General features: G+C 33.2%; 1 protein-coding gene across 6 annotated transcripts in view; it reads left to right on the plus strand.

The window, feature by feature from the left end:
* Positions 1–27,672, plus strand: part of RICTOR (RPTOR independent companion of MTOR complex 2) — a 111,540-nt gene that overhangs the window by 61,653 nt on the left and 22,215 nt on the right. For all 6 annotated transcript variants that reach the window (XM_072757041.1, XM_072757040.1, XM_072757044.1 and 3 more), the window contains 20 exons: positions 4,511–4,578; positions 7,823–7,890; positions 8,889–8,971; positions 10,068–10,155; positions 10,884–10,974; positions 11,083–11,149; positions 11,296–11,376; positions 13,134–13,234; positions 15,753–15,918; positions 16,220–16,321; positions 16,438–16,484; positions 17,936–18,071; positions 18,473–18,672; positions 19,096–19,222; positions 19,591–19,755; positions 19,946–20,022; positions 20,437–20,515; positions 25,528–25,637; positions 26,088–26,175; positions 27,284–27,376. In XM_072757041.1, the coding sequence (XP_072613142.1) occupies positions 4,511–4,578; positions 7,823–7,890; positions 8,889–8,971; positions 10,068–10,155; positions 10,884–10,974; positions 11,083–11,149; positions 11,296–11,376; positions 13,134–13,234; positions 15,753–15,918; positions 16,220–16,321; positions 16,438–16,484; positions 17,936–18,071; positions 18,473–18,672; positions 19,096–19,222; positions 19,591–19,755; positions 19,946–20,022; positions 20,437–20,515; positions 25,528–25,637; positions 26,088–26,175; positions 27,284–27,376 (2,037 nt within the window). The remainder of the gene's footprint in view (positions 1–4,510; positions 4,579–7,822; positions 7,891–8,888; positions 8,972–10,067; positions 10,156–10,883; positions 10,975–11,082; positions 11,150–11,295; positions 11,377–13,133; positions 13,235–15,752; positions 15,919–16,219; positions 16,322–16,437; positions 16,485–17,935; positions 18,072–18,472; positions 18,673–19,095; positions 19,223–19,590; positions 19,756–19,945; positions 20,023–20,436; positions 20,516–25,527; positions 25,638–26,087; positions 26,176–27,283; positions 27,377–27,672) is intronic.

A 27,672-nucleotide genomic window follows, 5' to 3' on the forward strand; every position in this document is an offset into this window, starting at 1 on the left:
CAGTATTTTATAACTCATTCACTTTGGGCTGAATAGAAAATATTATTCTCAAGAATATTTATTTCATCAACATGTAAAGTGAAGTTTTTTTTTTATTATCTGTGAAAACTTTATTAAGGCAATTAGAGCACAAGTAAGGTTACATATACATTTATTTATTTAGGAGAACCATTTCTTTTTAAGAACTTCAGAATGTTAATTGTGTGAATAGCTCCTGCTGATTATATATTATTTATTTATTAACTCATGCTAAAATTCTCAGAATTTAGAAGCACTTGTTAGCAACTAATAACCATATATACTTCAAAGAAATAGAATACAAATCTTTCTTTTTACAATACAATTTATTTATTTATTTATTTATTTATTTATTTATTTACTAATTCAGTGTTTTTTACAGTTAGTCTAAAATAATAAGACTGCCTTGTACTCTTTTTTTTTTTTAATAAAATGTGTAGTGGAGGTTGGAACAAACTAATCTTACAGTTTATCTATATGAATGTGCTATATTGTTGTCCATTGCAGATACCGTTCAGAGTAAGATTAAACCAAAGATTTGTTTATATTTGGGTATGAAATTATGCAAAGTATAAAAGATGTTTCATTTTCTAGCATGTCTGTCTAAATCATTTTATGAACTTTGTCTTAAATCTTATAGTTCTGGTTTTATTGGGGCCAGTAGAACTACTGTTTTTGAAATTATAAAAGTGACAGCTTTTATCATTAAGAAATAAATTCAAGCACAATATTTTACTCAATAAGTGATTTCAAGTACATTCATTATTCATGTGAGTCCACTAGGTATAAATTAGCATTTTTGATATTTTATAGTATGTTTGGCCTAATTTTTTTTTAATCAAGTAGAACTATAATTTTAGGATTGGTGAGATGATTACAATAAAGGAAGATAATATCTATAGGCTTGTTTTTTATTCCAATGTAATTATAAAGCAGATAAGCAAAGCCTTTATTAAGTAAGAACACCTCAAAAGAATGTGGTAGACATTTACACTAGTGTCTTTGCTTATATCTATTTCTCTAAAACCACAAATGTTTGTTTTTTTTTTCTCTTTTAGCAAGATTCCCCCAGAATAGCATAGTGATTTAGAGCATAGACTTTGGGCTAAACAGATTGGTTTTGATTTTTTTGCTCTATGACCTACTAGCTTTATGATTTGGACAAGTTATAAGCCTCTCTTGGACCCATTTTTTCTTAGGTAAAATGAAGGTCATGGTTTTCACCTTAAAGAATTGTTGTGAACAATAAATATTATAATAGTAGTAGTAAAAGCACCACCTAACACTCATGTAATGCTTATAATGAGTTAGTATTTCCAGGTACTTTACACATATTAGTTCTAATCTACATAAAATTCTAATCTAGGTACTTCAGTACCTACCACATGGTAAATATTCAACAGATACTGGTTACCTTTGATATTATTCATCATCATCTACTTTAATATCATCATCTGCATTATATAGTGTGCTAAGAGAATAGTGTCCTCATTTTTATTAATTATATTTTACAAACTTGATTCTAAATTTATACATTGATTTCCGTTCTACATACAAAGGAACTGTTTTCAGTGTTGCTGTTTCTGTTGTTAGGCCCAAATCTTCCTCCTCTTAAAAATCCCTTTTTAGGGATCCCTGGTGGCGCAGTGGTTTTGCGCCTGCCTTTGGCTCAGGGCGCGATCCTGGAGACCCGGGATCGAATCCCACGTTGGGCTTCTGGTGCATGGAGCCTGCTTCTCCCTCTGCCTGTGTCTCTGCCTCTCTCTCTCTGAGTGTGTGACTATCATAAATAAATAAAAAATTTTTAAAAAATCCCTTTTTATATTTACCCTGGCTTTTATTTTGCTATCTATAACATATTTTGCCCTCAGACAGAAAAATGTGTGGATTTAATTGAATAGACCATCTGTAAGGGTTGTAAATCAATTGTAATTTTTTATAGTGAATTTTAAAAAATAGATTTTTTAAACTTACATTTCCGGGTAGAATAAGATAGCTTAAAGCATCTGCTTTGGAAACTGGGAAAGCTGAATAATTATGAAAGTCTCATATTAAAGCAGTATAGAACTGTGAAAGCAATAAGGGCCAGAGAGAGTGAAATTTGAGGGGAAGAAAATTCTTTCAGAGTTACCCTACATTTACTTACTAATTTGGTTGAATGTCATGCAAAAAGATATGACCATTTGATTAAACACCCCCAGTCCCCCCCCCAAAAAAAACCATTCTATAGAAACATGCCCACAAATGATCCAGATAGTGCAGTTAGAGGGAAAAAGACTTTAAAACAACCAAAGCAGTGTGCCTGGATGACACAGTTGGTTAAGTGTCTGACTCCTGGTTTTGGCTCACGTTGTGATCTCTCAGGGTTGTGGAATTGAGCTCTACAGCACGGAGTCTGCTTAAGACTGTCTAAACCAGGCAGCCTGGGTGGCTTAGCAGTTTGGTGCCGCCTACAGCTTGGGGCGTGATCTTGGAGTCCCGGGATCGAGTCCCACGTCGGGCTCCCTGCGTGGAGCCTGCTTCTCCCTCTCTGCCTGTGTCTCTGCCTCTTTCTCTCTCTCTGTTTCTCTGTGTGTCTCATGAATAAATAAATAAAATATTAAAAAAAAGACTGTCTCACCCCTCCCCTTCTGCCCCTCCCACCCCGTGCTCACTCTCGCACTCTTTTTCTCTCCTAAATAAATAAGTAAATCTTAAGAAACAAAAACAAAACCATGCATAATTTGTAAAGGAAAATGAAGAAAAAAAGGGAAGAAAATACGAGAAATAATGGAGAATTTCACCAGATAATTGGAATATACATATGATTTCAGTGGAAGTTCTTGTACTGGAAAACAGTATATGAAATTCTGAACTCAGTGAAAATTCATTTTGGGCAAGTAGACATTATTAATAAACTAGAGGAAAAGTCAATAAAAAATATCCAGAGTAAAGCAAAGAGAGGGAAAAGAAAGAAATGGACAGAACATAACAAAAGTGATAAAATATAATTTTGTCTTTGGAGAAGGAGGAGAAAACAGACAGAAGCAAATATCCAAAGAGACGATGGCCAGAACTTTTGTTTCTAAAACTGATGAAACTTCATGCTCACAAACCTTACAAAACTCCAAATAAGATAATACAAAGAAAATAACATGTAGGCACATTATGATAAGATTGTTGAAAACAAAAATAAATAAAAATCTTGAAAACAGCTTTAGAGGGAAAAAAAAAAACACGTTATTTTCTTTCTTTTTTTTTTTTTTTAGAAATCTTTTAAAATTTTTTTTTTTTTTTTTAATTCATGAGAGACAGAGAGAGAGAGAGCATGCCAGAGACACAGGCAGAAGGAGAAGCAGGCAATCCAGAGAAAATGTCTTTCAAAAACAAAGATAAAATAAAGGTTTTTTTGAGACTCAAAAAAAAGAAAAGACCAAACAATGTAAAGAAACACTGCTCTTTCTTGGATTACTTGCCCTTATGTTAGGAAGGCACTTAAAGCATCCTAAGGGGAGGTACCTGTGGGGAGGAACTGAACTCTGTTGCCAACAATTAGCACATTGTGAGTGAAACATCTTGAAACAGGTCCTCTAGCTCCAACCAAGTCTTTAGGTGACTGTAGCCTTAACCAATATTTTCACTGCAAGTTTATGAGGGCCCCTAAACCACAACTGCATTGCTAAGCCTCTCATAGACTCCTGACTCACAGGAACCATAAAACAAATATCTATTGTTTTAAAAATGAGACACATAAAGAATAAAAAAGTAAAGGGAGTCCTCAGAGGGAAAATGATCTAAGACAAGGAAATGTAGGAAGGAATGAAAATTAACAGAAAAGGCACATAGATGACTAAATATAAAAGCATACTGATTGTGGAAAGCAATTTTAATAATTTCTTATGTATTTTAAATTATATTTAATATTAAAAATTAGATCATAATGCAGTAGGCATGGCAGGAGAGTTGGTAAATGAGATATAGTTGTTAAAAGTTTAAAATGAGTGAGTTTAGCAAGATTGCTGAAAACAAGGACAATACACAAAAATAATTTGGACTTTTTTCATACTAGCACCAAAAGGAGAGTGTAATTTATTAAATAAAACCTTTTAATGATGTTCAGAAATAAGTTTTAAAAGTTAGGATAATAATCTTGGAGTAGGTAGTGACTGAATCTAAAGAGGGAATAAGGCTTTAAGGATACTAGTGTTTTCTTCATCTGGTGCTAGTTACAGCAATGGACTTAGTTAAAGAAAATACACCAAACTTGACATTCATGGTTTGTGCACTGTTTATTATGTATGTGTCATATTTCTATTTAAAAGTTCAGAAATTGTGTAAAAAAAAAAAAGTCACTCAAATGTATTCCTTGATGATGAGTTTGAAGAACAAAGTCTCTCAAACAGTATACCCAATTAAAGATATAGAGAAATTATATTAATTTTAGCTTGTTAAAGAAAAATGCATTTTATAAAAAGGACTCTTTTCTCCTCCTTTTCCTCCTTTTTTTTATTAGCGAATTTTAGCACCCTATACTGATTTTCACTACAGACATAGTCCAGATACAGCTGAAGGACAACTCAAGTAAGTACCATTTGTTCCTACTAATTTATAAGGAAGTATTTATGTTGCTGTTAAAGCTTTTATATTTACCTGATTGTATGTAGAGCCAGAGCAATGTGAGTTTAAGTAAATTTCCTATTTCATGGAGTTACATTGTATTTCTCATAATTATCTGTGGCTTAAAAAATTAAAAATAAATTATGAGGAGTTTAAAGACTTGAAATTGATCTCTTTTTTAAAATAATGTAAGATAGGCTGTAGTAGAAACAAGATCTTTAATTATTTTTCTATTACGTATTTTTAGCGTAATTACATTGAGAGAGTAAAAGAATGAAATAACAACAAGGAATAGAATGAAGAGCTGCCTTAACTACGTAAGCAGAAGGATAAACTCTGTAGAATTTTGGAAGTAGGGTTAGTAGGGAAATAAAAGGAGATAGAGTAAAGGTTGTTTCCTAGAAATGATGCAGGGTAATTTGCAGCATTTTTTTGGAGAGAAAATACTTGTTCATGAGGTGTTCTGGGATAACTATAAATTGATTCAGGGATCAGTGTATTAATGTGTTATCTGTGAAGATTTTACAGATTGTGCTATTACAATAAATGTGCTATGAAGCATTTTTCTAGTAGGATTGTTGGACTGCAGACATAAGCACTTATTTGACGATACGGAATTTAAAATTCTTAATTTCAGATGTTGTGAAACTGGGATATTTTTGTTTTTCATTTTTCATTGTTTTTCATTTTCATGAAAAATAGCGATTTTATATCTTTAATCACTTCTGTCACTGTGGACTCATCACACCCTAACATTTCATAACCTGAGCTAAGATATCAAAATAGATGTTCTCTGTTTAAGACTTCTCAAACGTTATTCCAGCTGAGTTGTGAATTAGGATTCTTAAGCCCCTTTCTTGGCTTTTCCTAATGACACTTAACATTCTCCTTATTGATGGGAGAAATGCACTTTCTGCTGTTACATGAAAAATTACTATGAATGTAGCACCTTAAAATAACATGAGTTTATTAGCACACAGTTCAGTAGGTCAGAAGTCTGGCACAGCTGTTATCTGGGGGTTCTGATGAAAAATCCATTTCCAACCTCATTCAGGTTGTTGGCAGAATTTACTTCCTTGCTATTATAAAACTAGGTCTCTGTTTCCTTGCTGACAGCTGAAGCCTACTCTCAGCTCCTATAGGCTACCCTCTTTCCTTGGTACGTGGCTCCCTCTGTCTTCAAACACAGCAAAAATTCCTCAAATCCTTTGTGCTGAATCTCTGTTTTGTCTTCTGCCACCAACTGCTGAAAGCTCTCCAATTAGATCAAGCCTACCAGATGATCTCCCTGTCTTTTAAGATCTGCCAGACTATAGAACATAAATTAGTCACAATCATGGCAGTGATACCATATTCCAAGATCCAGGGTTTGGGGCATGGAATCTTGAGGGAGATGGAGGACATTTTTAGAATTCTGCCTACTAGGATGAGTGAGGGATGAGCCTGGCTATTTTTTAGAGTTGGAGAAGGAAGGTACATTCCACCAAAATCCTTTCTTACCTGTTCGGTTCTATAATTTACTTTCATTTAGTTTCTAGAGTGTAGATAGTTTTGGAGGCATGGGTACATTTATGGCCAGGAAACAAGGGAAAATGGAGTGATTTTTTTTTTTTAAATACTACAAATGTATTGAATAGATTAGAGAATGAATTACCAGGCAATCACTCTAAGTATGTCACTAATATTTTTATGTGTGTGTGAGAAAGAGAAAGAGATCATGCATGAGCAGGGGGAGGGGCAGAGGGAGAGAGAGAGGCTCTTAAGCAGGCTCCATGGGGTTCTGTTTCATGACCTGAGCTAAAATCAAGAGTTGGATGCTTAACTGACTGAGCCACCCAGGCACTCCTGTCAGTAACATTTTTAAGAGGAGTGCCAAAAGCTTTATCCCATAATTGTCTAAATCTCATTTCTTCCACCACCCCATCTCCTCATTTTAGTTTCTCTTATGTTTTCGTTTATTTGATACTATAGATCTAGGTGTGGTTTGTTTATATGTCTTTTTAAGTGTTTCATTCCTCTTTTGTAGACTGCTTACTATTCTTTAAGTTGATTATTTTCTTTTTTTTTTTTTTTCTTTAATTTCTTCCCCGCTTTTTCTTTCCAAGTTCTCTGGATTTCTGTGTTCTTACCGCTGTTAAGGGCTTTATTAGGGAAGACAAAAAGATGGCACAGAAAAACACAGTTGAGAGAATAGAGGTGGTTGAGGTGGCATAAGTAGTTTAAGATTGCTATTAAGTATTGAAACTGGCCATAAGCCATACATGGAAATTTTAATGAATATAAATCTATTGCTTGATTAATGGTTATAAACTATTGCTTAGGAAAGAACAAGTGAGACATTTGGATACACAATTAGAAAATAGCTGGTGATATTAATATCTAGGGGTTTTTTTAAGATTTTGTTTATTTAATCATGAGAGACACACATAGAGAAGCAGAGGCACAGCAGAGGGAAAAGCAGGCTCCACAGGAAGCCTGATGTGGGACTCAATCCTGGGTCTCCAGGATCATGCCCTGGCCAAAGGTGGCGCTAAACCGCTGAGCCACTCAGGCTGCCCAATCTAGTTATTTTAAAATATCAATGAATATATATGGGATGTTGAACTTGTTTCTTAGAAATTTTGAAATAACTTTGGGGCAAGAATTTTCAAGTAAAGAGAATATGTGTGGTAGGGCACCTGCCTGACTCAGAAGAGAATGTGATTTTTGATCTTGAGGTCATGAGTTCAAGCCCCACATTGGGTGTAGAGATTTTATATATATGCATGCGCACACACATATAACAAACTTTGAAAAAAGAATACATGTAAAAGTAAGAGGTATTTTCTTTGCTAAGGGGTAGCCTTTTGACAGGGATGCTTATTAAATAGGGTGATGCTGTCTCTAGTGCTCAATTAAAGGTATTAATGAGGTATCTAAGAATAGTTTTCAGAAAGCAGGAAAAGTAGAACTAAATTGAACAGTGGAATTTATAACTTACTTTAAACTATGTTGGGAATTTTAAATTGGGGCAGGAGTCAGTATATGGGTAATTTTTCTTGAGGTAGATCTTTTTTTTTTTAACATGTTTTATTTCCTGTGTAAATATTTAAATGTTAACAAATGATAGATAGGTTTTCTTTCCCTGATACTTTAGGAGAAAAATCTCACTTTTTATTTTGACATTTATTTTCTTTGATTTCTGCCCCTTGCATTCCCCACTCCCAAGAGAGGACAGAGAAGCAAGGTTTCTAGCCAGTAAAATGGGAATCATAGCAACATTCCGGTCATGGGCAGGTAAGTTAATCTGTGCTGCTTAATAAGAAAAACTTGATTATTTTTTCAAATGTTAAATTATTATTGTAGCATCTATTTAGATGTTAACCTAGTCTTTGTATGTTATTATTAGAGTGAGAGGGATTTGTAACAGTTACTAAAATTGACTATTTGTAAGTCAAGTGCTCATGATTACCTGGGTGATTAAAAAAGTTTTTCTATGGGCATGAGCTTTCATTTGCCCTGGGTAAATACCCAAATGGAATTCCTGAGTCACAAGATAGATATATGTTTAGTTTTATAAGAAACTGCCAGTCTTTTTCTGAAAATACTTAGACTATTTTATACTCCCATCAACAGTCTATGTGAGTTCCAGTTGCTCTGCATCCTTACCAGCATGTCATGTTGTCTTAAAGTTTTTAGCCATACTGGCTGGTGTGTAATGGTACCCAATTGTGAATATTACTTAGATTTCCCCAATGAGTAATGATAGTGAATATTTTTTGTTTATTGGCTATTCAGCAAACCTTCCTTTTTTATATATTAATGTGCTTTAAACTGTTTGACTTAATTACTCCACTTAAAATTTTTATCTATACAGATTATTTGAATTCTGCCAGTTACAGTCTTTTGTACATTCAATAAATTTTAGAATTACACTTTTAAAAGACATATGCCAAGCAAATTTTTCACTTCACTTTAGATTAAGAGGTATTACATAAGAGAGATAGAACATTGTCCCGTCTCCAGTATTCTGAGAATCACTCATCAGCAAACAAATAGTAAGCAGTCAGATTGATGAACTTTTTTGGGTATGCAACAAATAGAAGAAGGAATTTAAATGATAAAAATTATTGATACTCTCTAGTCAGTAGGGAAATATTACATATGATAACCAAATAATAGCACAGTTTTGGAATTATCTGGAAAAATATCACAGATTTTACATTATGAATATATTGCTATAGATTTTGTTGAAATTTAAATTAGTGATATTTTTTCTTTTTTATCCTCTTTAGGTATTATTAATTTATGTAAGCCTGGAAACTCTGGGATCCAATCTCTAATTGGAGTACTTTGTATACCAAATATGGAGATAAGGGTAGGTAGTTACTCTAATTGTTTCATTTCCAGACTTAACAGAGGAAATTAATTGTTAAAAAAAGTTGTTTCAGGTATTGCTTTTTCCTCGTGAATTATTCATATGTATCACAGAGCATTTAAAAAATACATGAATAAATATTTACTACTTAGTTGAACCCTAAGGGTAATACAAATAATTTGAAATAGTGATGTTAGGAACTATGGCTGAATTAAAAGCTGACTTAAAAATATGAAATTAATTATGCTTTATTCATTAAAAAATGAAAACAGTAAGGAAGGGCATTCTCACTGTAAAAGGTTCAAGCAATTCAAAATATTCAGTAAAAAGTAAATACAGTATTTATGTATCTTATGCCTTCTTAACATGTTTTTGTAATGAGTGGTGGTTTTCATTAAAATTGGGTTGTTAATATGCTCAATTATCAGATATATTCCTAAAATGTGGCTAAAACAAATTGAAATTGGAGGAAAAAAATATGAACTCTTCAGTAGTTCTTTTCCACTTAGATGGTTTTGTTTTGTGTTCAACTGAATAAAACCTGCCCTTTTCTTGTTTTTCTCTATGTGAACCAAACCTGGAGTTGAAAAATATTAGCCAAGGGTGCCATGCTTAAAATGTGAACTGATAAGCCTTTAGACCATGGAAATGGAAGGGATGTGATTATAGATGGAAAGATCTATAAGCAGGGAACTGAAGGTTGGGGTTATTCACTTGACTGCTTACTTCACAGATGGGGAAAGAACACCGTTTTTGGAGTCTGGCCCACTGAAATTTGACTCCTGATTTTAGTCTTTGTAGCTCCATTACCTTTGGCAAATTATGTTTCACCTGTATATCTACTTCTCCATATGTACTACAATGCTATAATAAAAGATTAATTGAAAAGATTAAATTGTGTATGTAATAAAGCACGCTGTAGTTATCTCTTCTCAAGTGTAGTCCTGAGATGGCAGTTTTCTAAAATAAGTAGTTCTGATTTTATCAGTTTTTCCTTCTGTGAATAAGACATTTAAAACATCTGTTTTAAATTTTTAAATTTAAATGAAGATTCATTCCATAAAAGTAAATGAACCGTATTTATTTGCACTTGCAGCGAGGTCTGCTTGAAGTGCTCTATGATATATTTCGTCTTCCTCTACCTGTTGTGACTGAAGAATTCATAGAAGCACTGCTCAGCGTAGGTAAGTATTGAAATCCATTTGTATCTATTCATATACTGTGATTTTTAAAATGGTTTATTAGCTGAGTCTCTCAAAGGCAAAATACTGAACTAAATATTGAATATCATTTTCTTACTGCATCATCATGGCATTAAATTAGCATTAAAATGAAACCTCAAATTTCCAAAAATAAGAAATTTTGATTTCTTTATCATCACCCTAGGTATTACAGATGAGCAGTGAAATTAGTAGAAAAATGGACAAAGAAAGGAAGGGCAAAGATAAGAAACTGATATAATTCTCAAATTAGATTATCTAATTCTCAGTATAATTTTATTTTAGCCAAATGATTCCTAAGTCCCAAAATGAAAGTTTAGACACTGTACATCAATAAATCATTTTTTTCTGTATGACTTTTCAGTCTTTTTTTTTTTTTTTTTTACATTTTTTAAAGATTTATTTATTTATCTTAGTAGGGGTGGAGGCAGCAGGGAGGGAGTGTATGACCAGCAGACTCCCCACTAAGTGAGGAGCCCCACATGGGGCTCAATCCCACAACCCCTAGATAATGACCTGAACCAAAATCAAGAGCTTGTCACTTAACCAGCTGAGCAACCTATGTGCCCCTCTGTCTGTTTATTTAACCAACATTTTAAAACATTATTTATGGCCTGATTAGCTGATGGTTAACTGATGTGTTTTAGTGATTTCTCATTTTTCTTCTAACTACCTAATTTTAACTATTTTAGATCCAGGCAGATTCCAAGACAGTTGGAGACTTTCAGATGGCTTCGTAGCAGCTGAGGCAAAAACTATTCTTCCTCATCGTGCCAGATCCAGGTAGAATTAGGGGAATAGTTCAAATTTATTACAATTACTATTTTTATGTTAAATTATGTAATATGTTGAACAGTGTTTAAGCTGTGTCTGTGCTCTGTTTATTTCTAGGCCAGACCTCATGGATAATTATTTGGCACTGATACTCTCCGCATTTATTCGTAATGGACTTCTAGAGGTAAGAATTATAAACTTATTTTATCCTATTTTACTTTTTAATTTTCTCTGACAAAGTTCTCTCAGAGCAACAAGCATACATATGATTCATAAATGTATTCCTACATGCTACTCTGCAACTATAATATTTTCTTCTTATTTTCAAAGGGATTGGTTGAAGTGATAACAAACAGTGATGACCATATCTCAGTTAGAGCTACCATCCTCTTAGGAGAGCTTTTACATATGGTAAGTTTAGCAACTTTTGATTATGTTTCATACTATTAATGTCTTAATTTATAAAACAGATTATTTTAATAATGTTTGTAATATCTCAAAAAGTAAATTTATGCTGAGTGTTTGTCTTTGCATTGCAAAGACCCCTTGGTGCCTTGTATCTATCTGTACATAAATGTATGCGTGTATATGTATACTGTGTGTGTATATATAGTGTAGGCTAGTTTTATAAGTGAAAAAAATGTAAAAAAGTACTGAATATTGATTTTTATACTCACTTTTGATGACATTTTGAGTCCTATAAATCTTTTTTTTTTTTTTTAATATTTTATTTATTTATTCATGAGCGACAGAGAGACAGAGACAGAGACACAGGCCAAGGGAGAAGCAGGCTCCATGCAGGGAGCCTGATGTGGGACTTGATTCCGGGTCTCCAGGATCACACCCTGGGCTGAAGGCGGCGCGAAACTGCAGAGCCACCCAGGCTGCCCCCATAAATCTTAACATATCTTAGAATGACTTGCTGCCTAACAAGAAATTCCAAAACTAGATGCTATGTCAGTCGGGTAGCAGTGGAATTGACATATGACAGTCAGTGCCTGAATTTTAGAAAACTTTGTGAAAAAAAATTCAAAATGTAACTCCCTTATTTGAACATGTTCTCTGAGTTGAGATTTAGAAGTTGAGTACTTTTGGGGTTTTTTTTTAGTTTTTTGGAGTTTTTTTGCCTTTATTTTGTGACATCAGTAACTTTGGGAAACAAGGAGCTAAGAAAGTAATCTGACCATTCTCTAATATCAGCAAATCAAGCAATGGGAGAACTGATTGTAAGATAGAATTCCTGTTTATAGGTCACCTGTTAGTAGAATATTGAATAAAACGAACCACTTTAAACTCATTAAAGGAGGAAGTAACCATGTGGCAGATCTTTTAAAAGTATGTTATGATTTTCTTTTATTGGCAAAGTATTTTTGTTTTTGTTGTTTCAGTCAGTACTACCTCTAGTATTTTTTTTTCCACATATCAGCTGGGCTCTGTGAGTGATGTAAAGAGAGTTTAACAGAGTTTAATGATAACTGTCTTGTATACCAATGAATTGTTTATCTACATGCTACATTCTCCTTCAGCCCATCCATGGAAGAATTAAGTAATACTGCAGGTTTTCAGATGTGATTTTTATTTTCATTCTTTCATTCTAAGGTTATATCAGTATCTAGAATTATTTGCTTTTTATGAAGGAATCTTTTTTATAGATTTCATCTTTTCCTTCCTTCATGACCAGAATTCTTGATTCCCTTGAAATATAACAGCTGGTTATTTTGAGTATAGTGCTATTAGTTCATTGCTTATTATGCTTAGATTTTCTGGCTTCCATATTTAATTACTTCTCTTCATTGGTGGAAAGCAGATTGAGTGGTGAATTTTGTTTGGAAGGCAGGATTAATGTAACATTATAGCATTGGATCTAAGTTTTGAAATGTAAACCTTTCAGATTATTTAAGGATTGAATTTAATTGGTTACCACTTAACACTATAATGTTAAAATAAAGGATCTGTAAAATTTACTATTTTTTAATGTAACAGGAGTGTGTATCTTCATTCTGTCCCATCCTTGTTGAAAGATAAGATGAATTATAAATAAGTATGTATTGGAAAGTAAATCATTACGTTCACTTTATGAGTAAAACCTTTAGTATTTCATCTATGAGTAATCTATAACAAAATATTTCTATTTGTCAACTCTTAAAAAATGTTATATTTTACTTTAGGCAAATACAATTCTTCCTCATTCACATAGCCATCATTTGCACTGCCTGCCAACCCTCATGAATATGGCTGCATCTTTTGATATCCCCAAGGAAAAGAGATTGTAAGTATCATAGCTCTGTAGCTAAGACTATGCCTGGTGTATTTAATACCCACTTACATGACCTTCTCTTTTAAAAATTGCATATGTGTATGTAGATTATGCTTGGAAAAATTTTTTTTTTAATTCTCTTAAGGATGCCTTACAGATGAGGGGAAGATTGATAGTATTATTTGATAATTTGTATTTTAGGCTACCAAGTATTATTATAGCTTAGTAAAATCAAGTTTTTCTAGCATGTTTCTTGCTAAGGATGTAAACTTTCTGCCACAAAATTAAAAATGTTGTTGAAAAATATCTGGACTATTTTATGTTTTGAGCAGCAGTTCAGGCTCTTTAATGTCTAAAATATTTCAAGTTAAGAGATCCCTGGTTGGTGCAGCGGTTTGGCGCCTGCCTTTGGCCCAGGGTGCAATCCTGGAGACCTGGGATCGAATCCCACGTCGGGCTCCCGGTGCATGGAGCCTGCTTCTCCCTCTGCCTATGTTTCTGCCTCTCTCTCTCTCTCTCTCTGTGACTATCATAAATAAATAAAAATTAAAAAAAAATAAAATATTTCAAGTTAATAAAGCACAAAGAGTAGCAATATCTTTCGTATGTGTGATTAAAAATGTTGGAATTTAATAACCTGTAGGCATTGAATAGGCATTGAGGTAAGTTAAACTCTTAATACTGAAGGAAATATTGCAAACAGAATCTGAAACAAAACTATGGTAATACAGCTGTAGCTCTGTTAGAATTTCACATTGCTAATAAAATAAAATTTAAAAGGTAAAAATGGAGAAGCCTGGTTGGAAAGTGCTAGTAGGAATCTTTTTCATTTGGTTAAGATTATGTCTAAACCAGGAGTGTTTTCTTTTTCTTTCTTTTTTTTAAAAATTTTTTTTAAGATTTATTTATTTATTCATGATAGATACAGACAGAGTGAGTGAGGCAGAGACACAGGCAGAGGGAGAAGCAGCAGGTTCCTTGTAGGGAGCCCGATGTGGAACTCTATCCTAGATCACTACCTGAGCCCAAGATAGGCGGCAGGCACCCAACCGCTGAGCCACCCAGGCGTTCCCCTCCCTTTTTTTTTTTTTTAGTTCTACCTGTTATGATTAGAGAAATCTGTATATTTGGACTTTTTGCAATGTTAATGAAATCTAGTTCATTAGCTGTTCAGAACTGTGAATTTTTATTAAATTATATGTTTCTTAAAAGTTTAGTTAGTTCAGAAGTACACATGGGCCTCACAATAAGTAAATAATATTCTATTAATTTTAACTCTGCCAATGGATATACTATTATTTAATAGAAGTTGTATTATAAACTAAGAGTATTAGGGACCATCTCAGTTCCAACTCTAGGCTTTCATAGCTTTCAGCTTTTTTCTTTTTAAGTTTAAGTAACCTCTCTCTACATCCAGCATGGGACTCGAACTGACAACCTTGAGATAAGAGCCACATACTATACTGACTGAGTCAGCCAGTCATCCTTTTCAGTTTTTATTTTAGTAGTTTGATGATGGAAGAATGTTTTTCGTGAGTCCTTGTAGACCTAAACTCTGTGGTTCAGATTATGACCCATGAATTTCATGGTTCATCCAGAATTGAAATTTACCTTCAGAATTTCAGCAATAAGAGCCTTATAATGGTTTTTGTTTTATTTTGGTGGTGTTTTTTTTTTTTCACTCAGCAAGCTCTTTATTTATAAATACTTGCCAATCTGAGCACATCTCAAGGTTTTAAAATTTTAAATCCAATTTGTTTTTACCAGGAGTTCTGGAGTTGAGACTTTTTTGCTGCCAGATTCTCAAAAACTCTGCTTTTATGAACCACAAACAAGGAATTAAAAATAATTAAAAAAAAAAAAAAAGCATTTACAATTGCAGATCAGTGGGAGGAAATAGAGACTATACAAATTGATACTGGAATCATCAACTATCCACATGGGGAGAAAATGAAATATTCCAGCCTTATATCATAAATAAAAATCAGTTTTAGATGGATTAAGGATTTAAATGGGAAAAGCAAGTTTTTAAACTTCTGTAAGAAAATAGAGAAAACTAGGTTTCTAACTTTGTAGGAATTCTTAAAACCAATATACAAAAAGTCCCCACCATAGGGCACCTGGGGGTGGCTCCGTGGTTGATTGTCTGCCTTTGGCTCAGGTCATGATCCCAGGTCCAGGGATTGAATCCCACATCAGGCCCCCTGTGGGGATCCTGCTTCTCCCTCTGCCTATGTTTCTGTCTCTCTGTCTCATGAATAAATAAAATCTTTCTTTTTAAAGTGCCTGCACCACAGAAGAAAAGATTAGTAAATACATATTTAGTTGGGTTTACGTAGTGTTTTTTCATACAAATAGCATTGTTCTTGATTTTTTTTTCTTTGTGGTTCCAAATTTGATTAAATAATTTACTTTCTAGCAACCATCTCTAGCCTTAAATTTATATATTTTACTAGGGTAATTTACCAAAGTGATCTCTTTAAAATTATGCTAGCTTTGCTACAGAATTAATTCAGTTTTTTTTCAACAGGCGAGCCAGTGCAGCCTTGAACTGTTTAAAACGCTTCCATGAAATGAAGAAACGAGGACCTAAGCCTTACAGCCTTCATTTAGATCACATTATTCAGAAAGCAATTGCAACCCACCAGAAACGGGATCAGTATCTCCGAGTTCAGAAAGATATATTTGTTCTTAAGGTACTCAAATGAAACATCGCAATTTTTAACTTCATTTCCTAATTTTTAACTGATGGACATTAATACGCTATACTTGCTGAGTTAGTTTTACTCTGGCTTATGGATTTTCAAATGATTTTCAAATGGCTTTCTAGTTTTACAAGCATTAGAGCTATGTTTCTATAACTTTTTAAAGTTAAAAAGCCTTGATAATTCATCCTTAAATGAAAAATCTTTCTTTAAATTTTTAAGATTTGAACTTCGTTTTCTGGATGTGAAGAGAATCGCCTTAATTTTCCTTATTACTTTCTGATGATTTTAGGATACAGAGGAAGCTCTTTTAATGAACCTTAGAGATAGCCAAGTCCTTCAACATAAAGAGAATCTTGAATGGAATTGGAATCTTATAGGGACCATTCTTAAGGTATGATAAGATACTTCTTGGTTATAGCTTCACTTATTATTCATTGTAATTCATCATGCTTATATTTTTGGGAATTGATAAATACATATGTAATGTAATCCATTATGTTTTTCTAGTGGCCAAATGTAAATCTAAGAAACTATAAAGATGAACAGTTGCACAGGTATGTAACAGCTATTTTGCATTTAAATTAAAAGAACTTAAATTTGAATTATATGATATCTAATACCCATGAAAAGTAATAATTGGTGTTTTCAAAGTTACATACATACATTTTAATAGTTGGTATTCCGTAGGTACATGTATACATTTTTGTGTATGCTGTTACAACCCAAAAGCATCAACTAATTCTTTCTCTAGTTATTTATATTCTGATTTTAGTTTTAGAACAAATGAAGTACTTGAGTTAAAAATTTCTCAGATTGGGATAATATCAACCATACTGTAATCTTAGCCCTAAGTAACAGATGAGGATGACATAATAAGGACATACTACTGTTCATTTCCCAAAGTGATGGCCATTTATTTTTACTATTCTACTTACATTTGCATCTGACTTTGGAGGGTTAGCCGTTTGTCCTCCTCTTTGCATTCCCATTAACTAAGTTGATGTTTTCCATGTCTTTCATAAAACATACTAATGTTCATAGCATACACATCACTTCAAGCTACTGTGCTGTTCTCTAGTACCCCCATGCATTTTTACTCAGAATGAATTAGACTGATCCACTACCAGTACTGATTTCATTCATCATTCAGTGAGAGGGACTTTACTTCATTTTTCTGAAAAATTTATGTCCTTAATATTATTATTTGATTGTATTCATCTCCTCATGATATTTAACTTAATATCTATATTAAGTTTATAGAGAATATATATAAACGTATATTGGAATAAAGAAACAGCACCAACTTTTCATACTGCTTGTGAACAGAGATGAGGTGTCATTCAACTTTGTTTCTCCAAATCCTAGAATTGGCACCATTGTTGGATTGGATTGTAGTGCATGAAATTAAATTGAACTAAGTTAAATGGAAGCTTAGCCCATAATGTCAAAAGTGATATTGAAATATAATAAATTAGTTCCATTGCTTCGTAAATACAGTTGCCTAAATTTTATCTGAAGCTTTTGGGCTTGGCTTTTGCTTAATTATGAAAAAGTGACAGAATTATAGAATGATATATTTTGCTTACAATTACCTAGTATAGGATTATTTTATAGAATCATGGGACAAAGACTGTCATAAAAGAATAGTAGAAGAAAATTTATGTTCAGGTGTCTTCTTCCTATTTATCCAAGCTTATCTTCTAGCTATGTTATATCTGTATTTTGCCAGCTAGCTTCTTTGTTCTCTACTATTTCTTTCAGACATCTCATCATAAAAGTATTTCACAAACTGTTCTTGACAAATAAGGTTATTGTTTTTGCATGCGTGTGTGTGTATGTGTGTGTGTGTGTGTGTGTGTGATGTACCAGATATGCTTATTCCTTCCCATTTACTCTAATGGTTTAAACCCAAAACATATTCAAAGCCCAATTACATCATAAGCTATGGTTAAGATTTTAAATTGATTTTTTGGTTTTTCTGTTGGTAATTTTATTTTGCCTGTAGGTTTGTACGAAGACTACTTTACTTTTACAAGCCCAGCAGTAAATTATATGCCAACCTGGAACTGGATTTTGCCAAGTCCAAGCAGCTCACGGTTGTGGGTTGCCAATTTACAGAATTTCTTCTTGAGTCTGAAGAGGTAATAAGCATTTTGAATATTTTCCTAACAAATGTTTTTCATTGAATTTGCCCCCTTCCTTTTATTTCTGAATATGTTTAAGTTGTATTTAGAAACATATGGAATGAGTCCAGACCTAGATTTGAATCCTGACTCTGTCACTAGCTAGTTATGTGACTTTGGACAACTTATGTGCCTTATAGAAATAAGAACTGGTTTTCTCTTTGTAAAATGGAAGATAGTATGATCTTCATGCAGCATTGTGTTGAATGAAATTTAAAAGAACAGGTACTCAGTGATTGGTATTTGTTATTAGTAACTTCTTCATTATCATTTTATTTTTTGGATATGATTAAAGTTAATTTTTCTAATTATGGTCACTAAGTGTTTTTCCAATAATAGCACAATGTATTTGCTTTTAGGATGGGCAAGGATACTTAGAAGATCTGGTAAAAGATATTGTTCAGTGGCTCAATGCCTCATCTGGAATGAAACCTGAAAGAAGTCTTCAAAATAATGGTTTATTGACTACTCTTAGTCAACACTACTTTTTATTTATTGGAACGCTTTCTTGCCATCCTCATGGAGTCAAAATGTTGGAAAAATGCAGTGTATTTCAATGGTGAGTTGTTTTAGTCTATACCTGAACTTTAATGTAGTCAGAAATGTATGCTTTTTATTCTGTGTACATGTATTTGATAAATTTTATTAGAATACTAAAAAAAACTAGAGTTGTTATCTTGATGCTTTGTTCTTTTATGTGATATTTGTCATTAATGCTTTCTTTTAGAAATGCTTGCTTAAGGGCGCTTGGGTGGCTAAGTTAGTTGAGCATCTATCTGCCTTCGGATCAGGTCATGATCTATCCCAGGGTCCTGGGATCCAGCCCTGGCAACAGGCTCCCTGCTCAGCAGGGGGCTTCATTCTTCTCTCCTGCTGCTTCTGCTTGTGCTCTCTTGCTTGCTCTATCAAATAAATAAAGTCTTTTTAAAAAAAAATGCTTATTTTTCTTTTTGTGTCCCCCCCCACCCCCCCTTTTTTTTAGTCTCCTTAATCTCTGTTCATTGAAAAACCAAGATCACTTGCTGAAACTGACTGTTTCTAGCTTGGACTACAGCAGAGATGGATTGGCAAGAGTCATCCTTTCCAAAATCCTTACTGCAGCTACTGATGTGAGTATAACAGGCAATTAAACTATTTTTTTATAACCAATTAATTCAGTACCTCATAAAGCCAAGTAAAATTAATTATTAATTCTAAGAATATGGGATGAAATTGGAGTTTACTTTAAAATAGTAATTCCTCCAAGAAACCATATACAGTACCCGTATTTTTCTAGAAAGGGGAGGAAGCAGCTAGATTTAAACATAAGTATTTTATTTTGCTAGTACTAAAAAAAGTATGTAAGGGGCTAGACCATCAATTCCAATTTTTCTGCCAGTTGCAAAACTGTCCCAAAACGAAGTCTAAATAGGCTATCCATGAGGTTTGTTTGTGTTTTTGGTTTTTTTTTTTTTTATATTTTCATTTATCTTTGTAGGCCTGCAGGCTGTATGCAACGAAACATTTAAGAGTATTATTGAGAGCTAATGTTGAATTCTTCAATAATTGGGGAATTGAATTACTTGTGACCCAGCTCCATGATAAAAACAAAACGATTTCTTCTGAAGCTCTTGATATTCTTGATGAAGCATGTGAAGACAAGGTGAAGGTCTATTATATTATAAAATACTTAGACATGAATTTTTATTGAATTATTATTTTAATCATTAAAATTAATTTCAATTTTACTAAAAAATAATGTGAAATTATAATGTACCTAATGTAAGTGTTTTGGAAAAAGAATTTACTATCATTTTGCAATTGTTAATTTGCCTAATAATTACTTTTTTTAGGCCAATCTTCATGCTCTTATTCAGATGAAGCCAGCTTTATCCCACCTTGGGGACAAGGGTTTGCTTCTCCTCCTGAGGTAAATATTAAGTAAATTTTTCTTATAACTGTGTTTTTTGTTGTATTCTCTTTAGCAGTGTATTTTAAAGCTGAATTCAAATAGGAAGCACTTTAAATAAAGAGTTTAGTGTTAACTTCTAAAAGAGGTCTATTTTAGAATCTTAGACATCCTTTAATACTAAAACTCTTTTTTCATTGTTTCCTTAATGTTTCTTATACGTTTGTCTCTCCTCATTATTTTCATGACATTTTCTTTACTGTGATTGGATTCATTTGTTCTTGTAAGATTATGAAAATTTATCTGTATTTGAAATTATAGTAAATAATAGTTGACCTTTTACTTTCAGGAAGAAGCTATTCCTAAAGTCTTTGAGCTTCTTAAACACTTGTGGTCAGAGTCTTGTGTTAAACTGTTTCTTGTTTTAATTTACAGATTTCTTTCCATTCCAAAAGGATTTTCCTATCTGAATGAAAGGGGTTATGTGGCAAAACAATTGGAAAAGTGGCACAAGGTAACTTTCTGTAGAGTAAGCTTCAATTTATATGTTTTTACCTTAGGGCATAGCTCTAGGAATTTAGAGGATTTTTTATATCAACATTTTGAAGCTCAAGAGGTCAAATATTTAAACGTTCATATATAAAGTCAAGTCTTAAATTCTATGTAATTATTTGTGTTTATATCTATCCATTTTTAAAACTACATTATTTTATAGCAAACTATTAACTTTGTGTACATTCTATTGAAATTTTGCTTTCAGTTTAATTGATACAATGTACTGGTATAATTTGTTAACCCTACTTACTATCATTTCTTTTATTCTTATTCTTGGATCCCTTATGTAGCCCTTTTAAGCTACAACGAAAACATTTTCCTAAATGAAGAAAGATTACAAAACAGTTCTGCAAAGCAGATATAATAATCTAATTAAACTTTATTTTAGGATGCTACTTGACATAAACCTGAGAATAGAGTTCTTGCTACTAGTTAACTTCCTTGCTTTTCTTTAGCTGGTCATCACTGTGATTTTATTTTCTTTGAAGCATTAGAAATTGTCAAAGCATCTTAGAAACCCATGGATAATCAGTCTTAATGTAAATAATTTTTAGATTTTTCATCATTTCAATTATTATATTATATTGAACCATATTTCACAAATTCTCAGGGTTTCTTTTTTCCTTTTTTTTTTTTTTAAGATTTTATTTATTTATTCATGAGAGACACACAGAGAGAGAGGCAGAGTCACAGGCAGAGGGAGAAGCAGGCTTCCTGTAAGGAGCCCAATGGCGGAACTGGATCCTGGATCCTGGGATCACGCTATGAGCCAAAGGCTGTCAACCACTGAGCCACCCAGGCATCCTGAAATTCTTGTTTTTTAAAAAAATACTGTAACTGTAAAACATACTTTAGGCAGAATACCTGGGTGGCTCAGTCAGTTAAGCATCTACCTTCAAGCTCAGGTTTGGATCCCAGGATCCTAGGATCAAGCCCCACATCTGGCTCCCTGTTCAGTGGTATTTGTTATTTCTTGCTCGTGCTCTCTCTCTCTCTCTCTCTTTCTCTGTCAAATAAATAAAGTAACTTTCTTTAAAAACAAAAACATACTTTAGGCATGAAGTCTTTCAATAATTAATGAATTGGAGAATTGAGAGAAGATGTGACAGTTTTAAGTTACTTAAATTACCATAGTAAAATCAGTCACCGTATTAGGAAATTGCTTAGGATATCTGGCACACTACTTTAAAATAGTAGGTACAAAATAAAACTACTATAAATGGCATGTGCACTGTATAAGGAAACAAAAGAAGGGTAGATGATTCTGCCTTAGAGATTAGAATTAGCAAAAGAAATTTTGGGTGGGCTCAGGAAATGATATGATATTTGAGATAGTCTTGAAGAGTAAGTAGGTAAATACATTGACTATAGATTATTGAAACTTCAGACTTGTGGAAAAAGCTATATTCCACTGTAGTTAGGGCTAGGATAACTGAGGAGTAGAAAGATGAGACTGAAATGTTGAGTTAGAAGTAGATTATAGAAAGCCCTATAAACCACATTATGTCATTAAGGAATTTCACTTTTATCAGAAGTGAGGGGAATTTTAGGTGTTTAAAGTCTAGTCTAATTAGAGCTGTGCCTTAAAAACATTGACGGGTCGTGTAGTGCAGGAGTGGAAGTTTGATCATTAAAGGTAAAGCCTAGGAATCTTAAGACCAGTTAAGAAGCAAGAACTGGTAAAAATATGGATTTAGTGATGCTGAGATTGGATAGGCAGGGATACATTTTCTGGGCATCTTTGAAATAAGATGGACCAGATGTGTGGACTGATTGGATATAATGAATGAAGAGTCCATCTTGACTCTTTAAAGTTTCTAATTTCAATGACTGAGTATGCAGTGGATCACCATGAAGAGATTGTGATTACAGGGGTGCCAGGGGCACCTCGGTGGCTCAGTTGGTTAAGCATCTGCCTTTGGCTCGGGTCATGATCCTGGGGTCCTGGGATCGAGCCTCATGTCAGGCTCCCTGCTCAGCAAGGAGCCTGTTGCTCCCTCTCCCTCTGCCTCCCCTCCAGGGTGGTGGTCTCTCTCTCTCTCTCTCTCTCAAATAAATTTTTCAAAATCTTTAAAAAAAGGAGAGATTGTAATTATAAAAAATAGTTTTGCAGGATAAGGATAATGATTTTTGAATATGTTGAATTGTATTACTCTGTGGAATGACCAAGTCATTGTATCCAGAAAATATTTGGAATTTTGGATCTGGAGCTCATATATGTGCTGAAGATTGCAATTTGGGAGTCCTCAATATATAATAGTAGTTGAAACCTGAAGTGAGTGAGATCACCAGGGATGATAAAAAGAAAGAAAGAACAAAACAAAAGAAAGAACACTGGAAATTGCTCCCTAGAGAACATCCTGGTTTAATGAGGGAAATAGAAGGACAGAAACACAGAAAATTGCCAGAGAGAATGGTGTCACTAAAGGATGCTTCAGGAAGGAGAGGTCAGTGATACATATTTGTTAAAAAGATGAACAATAGAAAATAATCTGTTGAATTTGACAGTTTGGTCATTGGTGAAATGTTTCTTTAAAGGTTTTTATTACTTATTTGACAGCACAAGTAAGGGGAGCAGGAGAAGGAGAAGCAGGCTCCCTCCCCACTGTGCAGGGAACCCAATGCAGGGCTTGATTCCCGGATCCTGGGATCAGGACCTGAGCCCGAAGGCAGATGCTTAACCAACTGAGCCACCGATGCACCAGTCATTGGTGAATTTTGCTAGAGCATTTTCAGTAGAAAGTTACAAACAGATGCTGAATTGCAGTTACAGTTAATTAGGCAGTAAATGAGAGGTGTCAAAATAAAGACAGCATAGTCCTCTCTCAAATTAGAGAAAAGGAGAAAGGGAAGAGAACCAACTTACTGAATGCCTACCATTTCAGGTCTTACCTCATTTAATCCTGAAGACAATCAATGAATTATTTTATGTTATTTCTATTTTGTGAATGAAAATTTGGAGATTAAGAGGAGTAAACCTTATCCTAGGTCACAAAGCTTAAATATAGCAGAGCAGGGGTGCTTTTTGATTCCAAAGCCCATGCTCACTATATTTTGATTTCCTCTCAGTAGCTTATGGCATGCCAACATGAACTGAGACTGTCTCTGTTTCAAGGTAATAAAACATCCAGGCCAGTAAAGTATTAAAAATTAACTCATTCATTTTAAAACTTCACCTAGTACTCAGACATAGAAACGTACAGTGGAGGGAAGATTTGGTCAGTCTCATCACTTTTTGTACTCATTCCCCTCCCCATTTACTAGCCACCTTCTGGTTTAGGGCCTTGTCAGCTTTGGAGCAGGAGGAAGAAGGGGCATAGGGCCAAGAACAGACTTACTCAGTTGGTACGATTGTTATCTGGACTATTTAGCTTTGAATGTGGTAGATTTCAAATGTTAATTCTTTTACATGAGGGTTACTTTCATGCATTTCTCAAAGACCTCACCACTCTGGAGCTCTCAGTTTTGGTTTCCTGGACAAGGGCAGTGGCTCCTCTGCCTGCCTGCTTATATTTCCTGTATAGGCAGAGATCCATCCCTCAGTTCAGGTTTTCTTGCCCCTCCAGATTGGTTCTTTTGGGCAGAATCCTCAAGAGGACCCACATTTAAAAACTCAGTGCATTTCACAGCTATAAACCATACCCCTGACCTTTGGCTAGTGTTTTCCAAATGAATTCCCCTGGTCAAAAGATTATTCACATGAACGTAACTACTCCTGTATAAAGCTCAGAATACTTGCCTTAATTAGATTTTTTGCATGGAGATTTTCATATCTCCATTTGGTAATAATGTAGCGGTAATAGTAGCAATAGTAATAATTATGGTATAGTATAAATTAAAACCTCATGTTACTATTACAAAGTAAATATGGAACCTAAAGGAAAAATAGGAAAAGTATGTTTTTAGAGGCTCTAAATAGGGAGTTAAGGTAACCCATCAAATTCAAGTTGTCTAAAATAGTTTTGAATGAAAAATGTCTCCCTGTGCCCTTATTCTGTCTTTTCTGAAGGTAATGACTGTTAACAGTTTATTTTGTATGCATTCAGAGATGTTCTATCTATAGGTACATACTCTTTATTTAAAAATACAAATGAGTTCTGTTTTCAAATATAGATAAGAATGTTTTTCATTTAGCAGTATATCTGAGGGATCTTTTCAGAGCTACACATTTAAATCTAGCTTGTTCTTTTGAATGGCTGGATAGTACATTATGTGAATGTACCTTAATTTTTATAACCACTCCTGTATTGACATTGTTTCCAACATTTTTTGTTTTGTAAACAGTTTACTGGATATTCATTCATATATCTTTGCATGCTTGTACATATATATCTATAGGATAAATTTATAAAAGTATAGTTGTGAGTCAGAAAGTACGTGAAGTAACATTTTTGATACATAGTGCTAAGTTGTTTTCCAAAGAGGTCCTACAAATTCCTTTTAAACAGTTTAAAGTGGAGATCTTTTGTAATAAAGATGGCAGTGTGACTGACTTCTAAAGAACCTAAACTTTTTCAAGTTTTAGTTGGAAACATTTTTTTACATTTGACTTGATTTAAATCAGTGACGAAAGAGCTATAATGTTTTTACCAAAAAGTGCTAAAATTATACAATTCATTTAATTTTCTTTTAGAAATTTTTAGTGAATATGTTTAGGGTTTAATAGAAGCTAGTTTTTGTTCGTAATGGGGAAAGGGATTTAAATAAGATGAAGAACAAAACTTTTAACTTATGGACTTTAAAATAGTAATTGAACATGGGGATAAAAATATAAGCAGAAAGCTTTTGGGTATGATAGAACATTTTTATTCATAGCACCTTGCTCTACCCTTTTTAAAAGTATCTTAAATATCCTGTACAGATGTTCATTTTTCTCATTTTTATGCTTCTAAGATTTGCTAGATACTAACATGTTATGAATTTTGTGAATCATATGATACTGTATACAACTAAAACAATATTGTTCTCTAGGAATACAATTCAAAATATGTTGACTTGATTGAGGAACAACTTAATGAAGCACTTACTACTTACCGAAAGCCAATTGATGGTGATAACTATGTTCGTCGGAGTAACCAGAGGTACAGTCTAGTTAATGAAATAATTTATTACTGGTGTTCAAATATAAAATTCAAAACCAGTTCATAATAATTCTTTATTTTTTGAAGTTTTCTGAGTACTTGGAAATTTTATTTCCTTCACTGACTTAAGAAAAAATTCTTAAAGCATAGCATTGACTGCTCAGGAATTCCAGTGGCACTCATACTGAATACTCTTATTGATACAGTTTATATACATTCCATGCTCTTAAGCCTACTCTTTCTGGTATTAGCTGTCTTAACATTACTCAATGTTTTGAGGCCAGCTAAATTGTTATTTTCCTAGAGAAATCCTCATGCTTTTCCACTTTTCATATTTTTACATATGCCAAGAAGGTTATATCTTTATCTAGTACTTTATTTTTAGTCCATATTTTAATTAGCATGTTGTAAATGAGGCAATAGGTATATCAATCATCTTTATTATACTAGATTACAGCGTCCTCATGTCTACCTGCCTGTACACCTTTATGGACAACTGGTACATCACAAAACAGGCTGTCATTTGTTGGAAGTACAGGTAAAAAAATAATTTACTTGTTTTAAATAGTTACAGTGATAGAAAAAAAGCCCTCAATATTGCTAAAGTAGTATATTTTGCAAAAAACTTCTCAAAAGCCTTAAAGTTAGCAGCATTAATTGCTTTTAAAGCCATCTATGTTATAACTGACTTAGGCATTCTGTACTTGTAATCCTTAGCTATATCACTGGCTTGCATGCCGTTCCCAGACTTATATGTCACCTTTTACATAGCTAATTTGTTAAGCTGTTGAAAGTCTGAGTTCTCTCCTTTATAGTTTGTTGGGGAAGTTCATCTCTTTAGTAGAAACATACTAAAAAACTGAATTTCTTCATTGTTCTTGTTGGAAAGTTTAACTGAATCTTTTTCAGATTCAGTTATTTCTGATAAGCAAGAAACAAAGTATTAATTGCTGTTTGTACCTCATTATTGTTATATACTTCATGGAATATAACAGGATTAGTGTCATGCAGTGTTGCTTTGATTGTATGCACACCAAATTTATGGCTGTGAATATGTCTTGCTACTAAGTGTTTTCAATAAATGCAGTTTTTTTCTTTTAGAAATACATACAGAAGTATTTGGGTGCGTGTCTCTTGAACAATAGTAATCTGGCAGTTTAGTTCATTTTTATATTGGTGTTCATCCCAGGAGCAAAAGTTTTGCATAAATGTACTCTGTAGTGTCCTATTTTTATATTACATCTCTGACAACTTTTGGGGCACATACCTTTATGTTAGCTTTTTTCATTCATTAGTATTTTGTTTAAAAAACTGATAATTATCACTAACATTTTTATAATACTAGGTACCAAGTATTTTGTTAAGTACTTTATATGTAATAATTAAGTCATTACTCCTTAGGAGATTAGGAAATCAAGGCATGGGGTGATTAAGTGACTTGCTCAAAGCCACATAGCTAATAGGTACTAACTCTAGAATATGAACTCAAAACCTCTGCACTAGTGCTGCTTAAGAAAGTTTACATAGAATTATTTTAGAATTTTATATATACAAAAGTTATAACATGCCTTAAAAATTAGGTTTTAAGATGCAATAAGAAAATACATTGAAAAGATATTGTTACTCATATTTTTATTTCTCTCCAGAATATTATTGCCGAACTCTGTCATAACGTTCGTACACCAGATTTGGATAAATGGGAAGAAATTAAAAAACTGAAAGCATCTCTTTGGGCCTTGGTTTGTAATAAACACTTCTATAAGATCTTCATCATTTTTAGATTTTTCTAATTTTCCCATTAATAATAAATAAAAACCATTTTATTTGGAATTTGTTCTCAGATTAATATTCTAAGACCAAGATTGTTTCTACCCATTTTAAATATTTTTAGGCTGGAAAATGCATGATTAAAATATTCATTTTCTTGCTAAGACAAATGGAGCATTAATTTCTAAAGTTCCTTATTTTTAAGGGTTTTTTCACTTTTTTTCCCTCTCTCTTAGATGGGGTTATCTTGTTTTTGAAAGCTTTCCAA

The sequence above is a fragment of the Vulpes vulpes genome, chromosome 4 (genome assembly GCF_048418805.1).
Source record: "Vulpes vulpes isolate BD-2025 chromosome 4, VulVul3, whole genome shotgun sequence".
In the NCBI taxonomy this organism is placed as follows: domain Eukaryota; kingdom Metazoa; phylum Chordata; class Mammalia; order Carnivora; family Canidae; genus Vulpes; species Vulpes vulpes.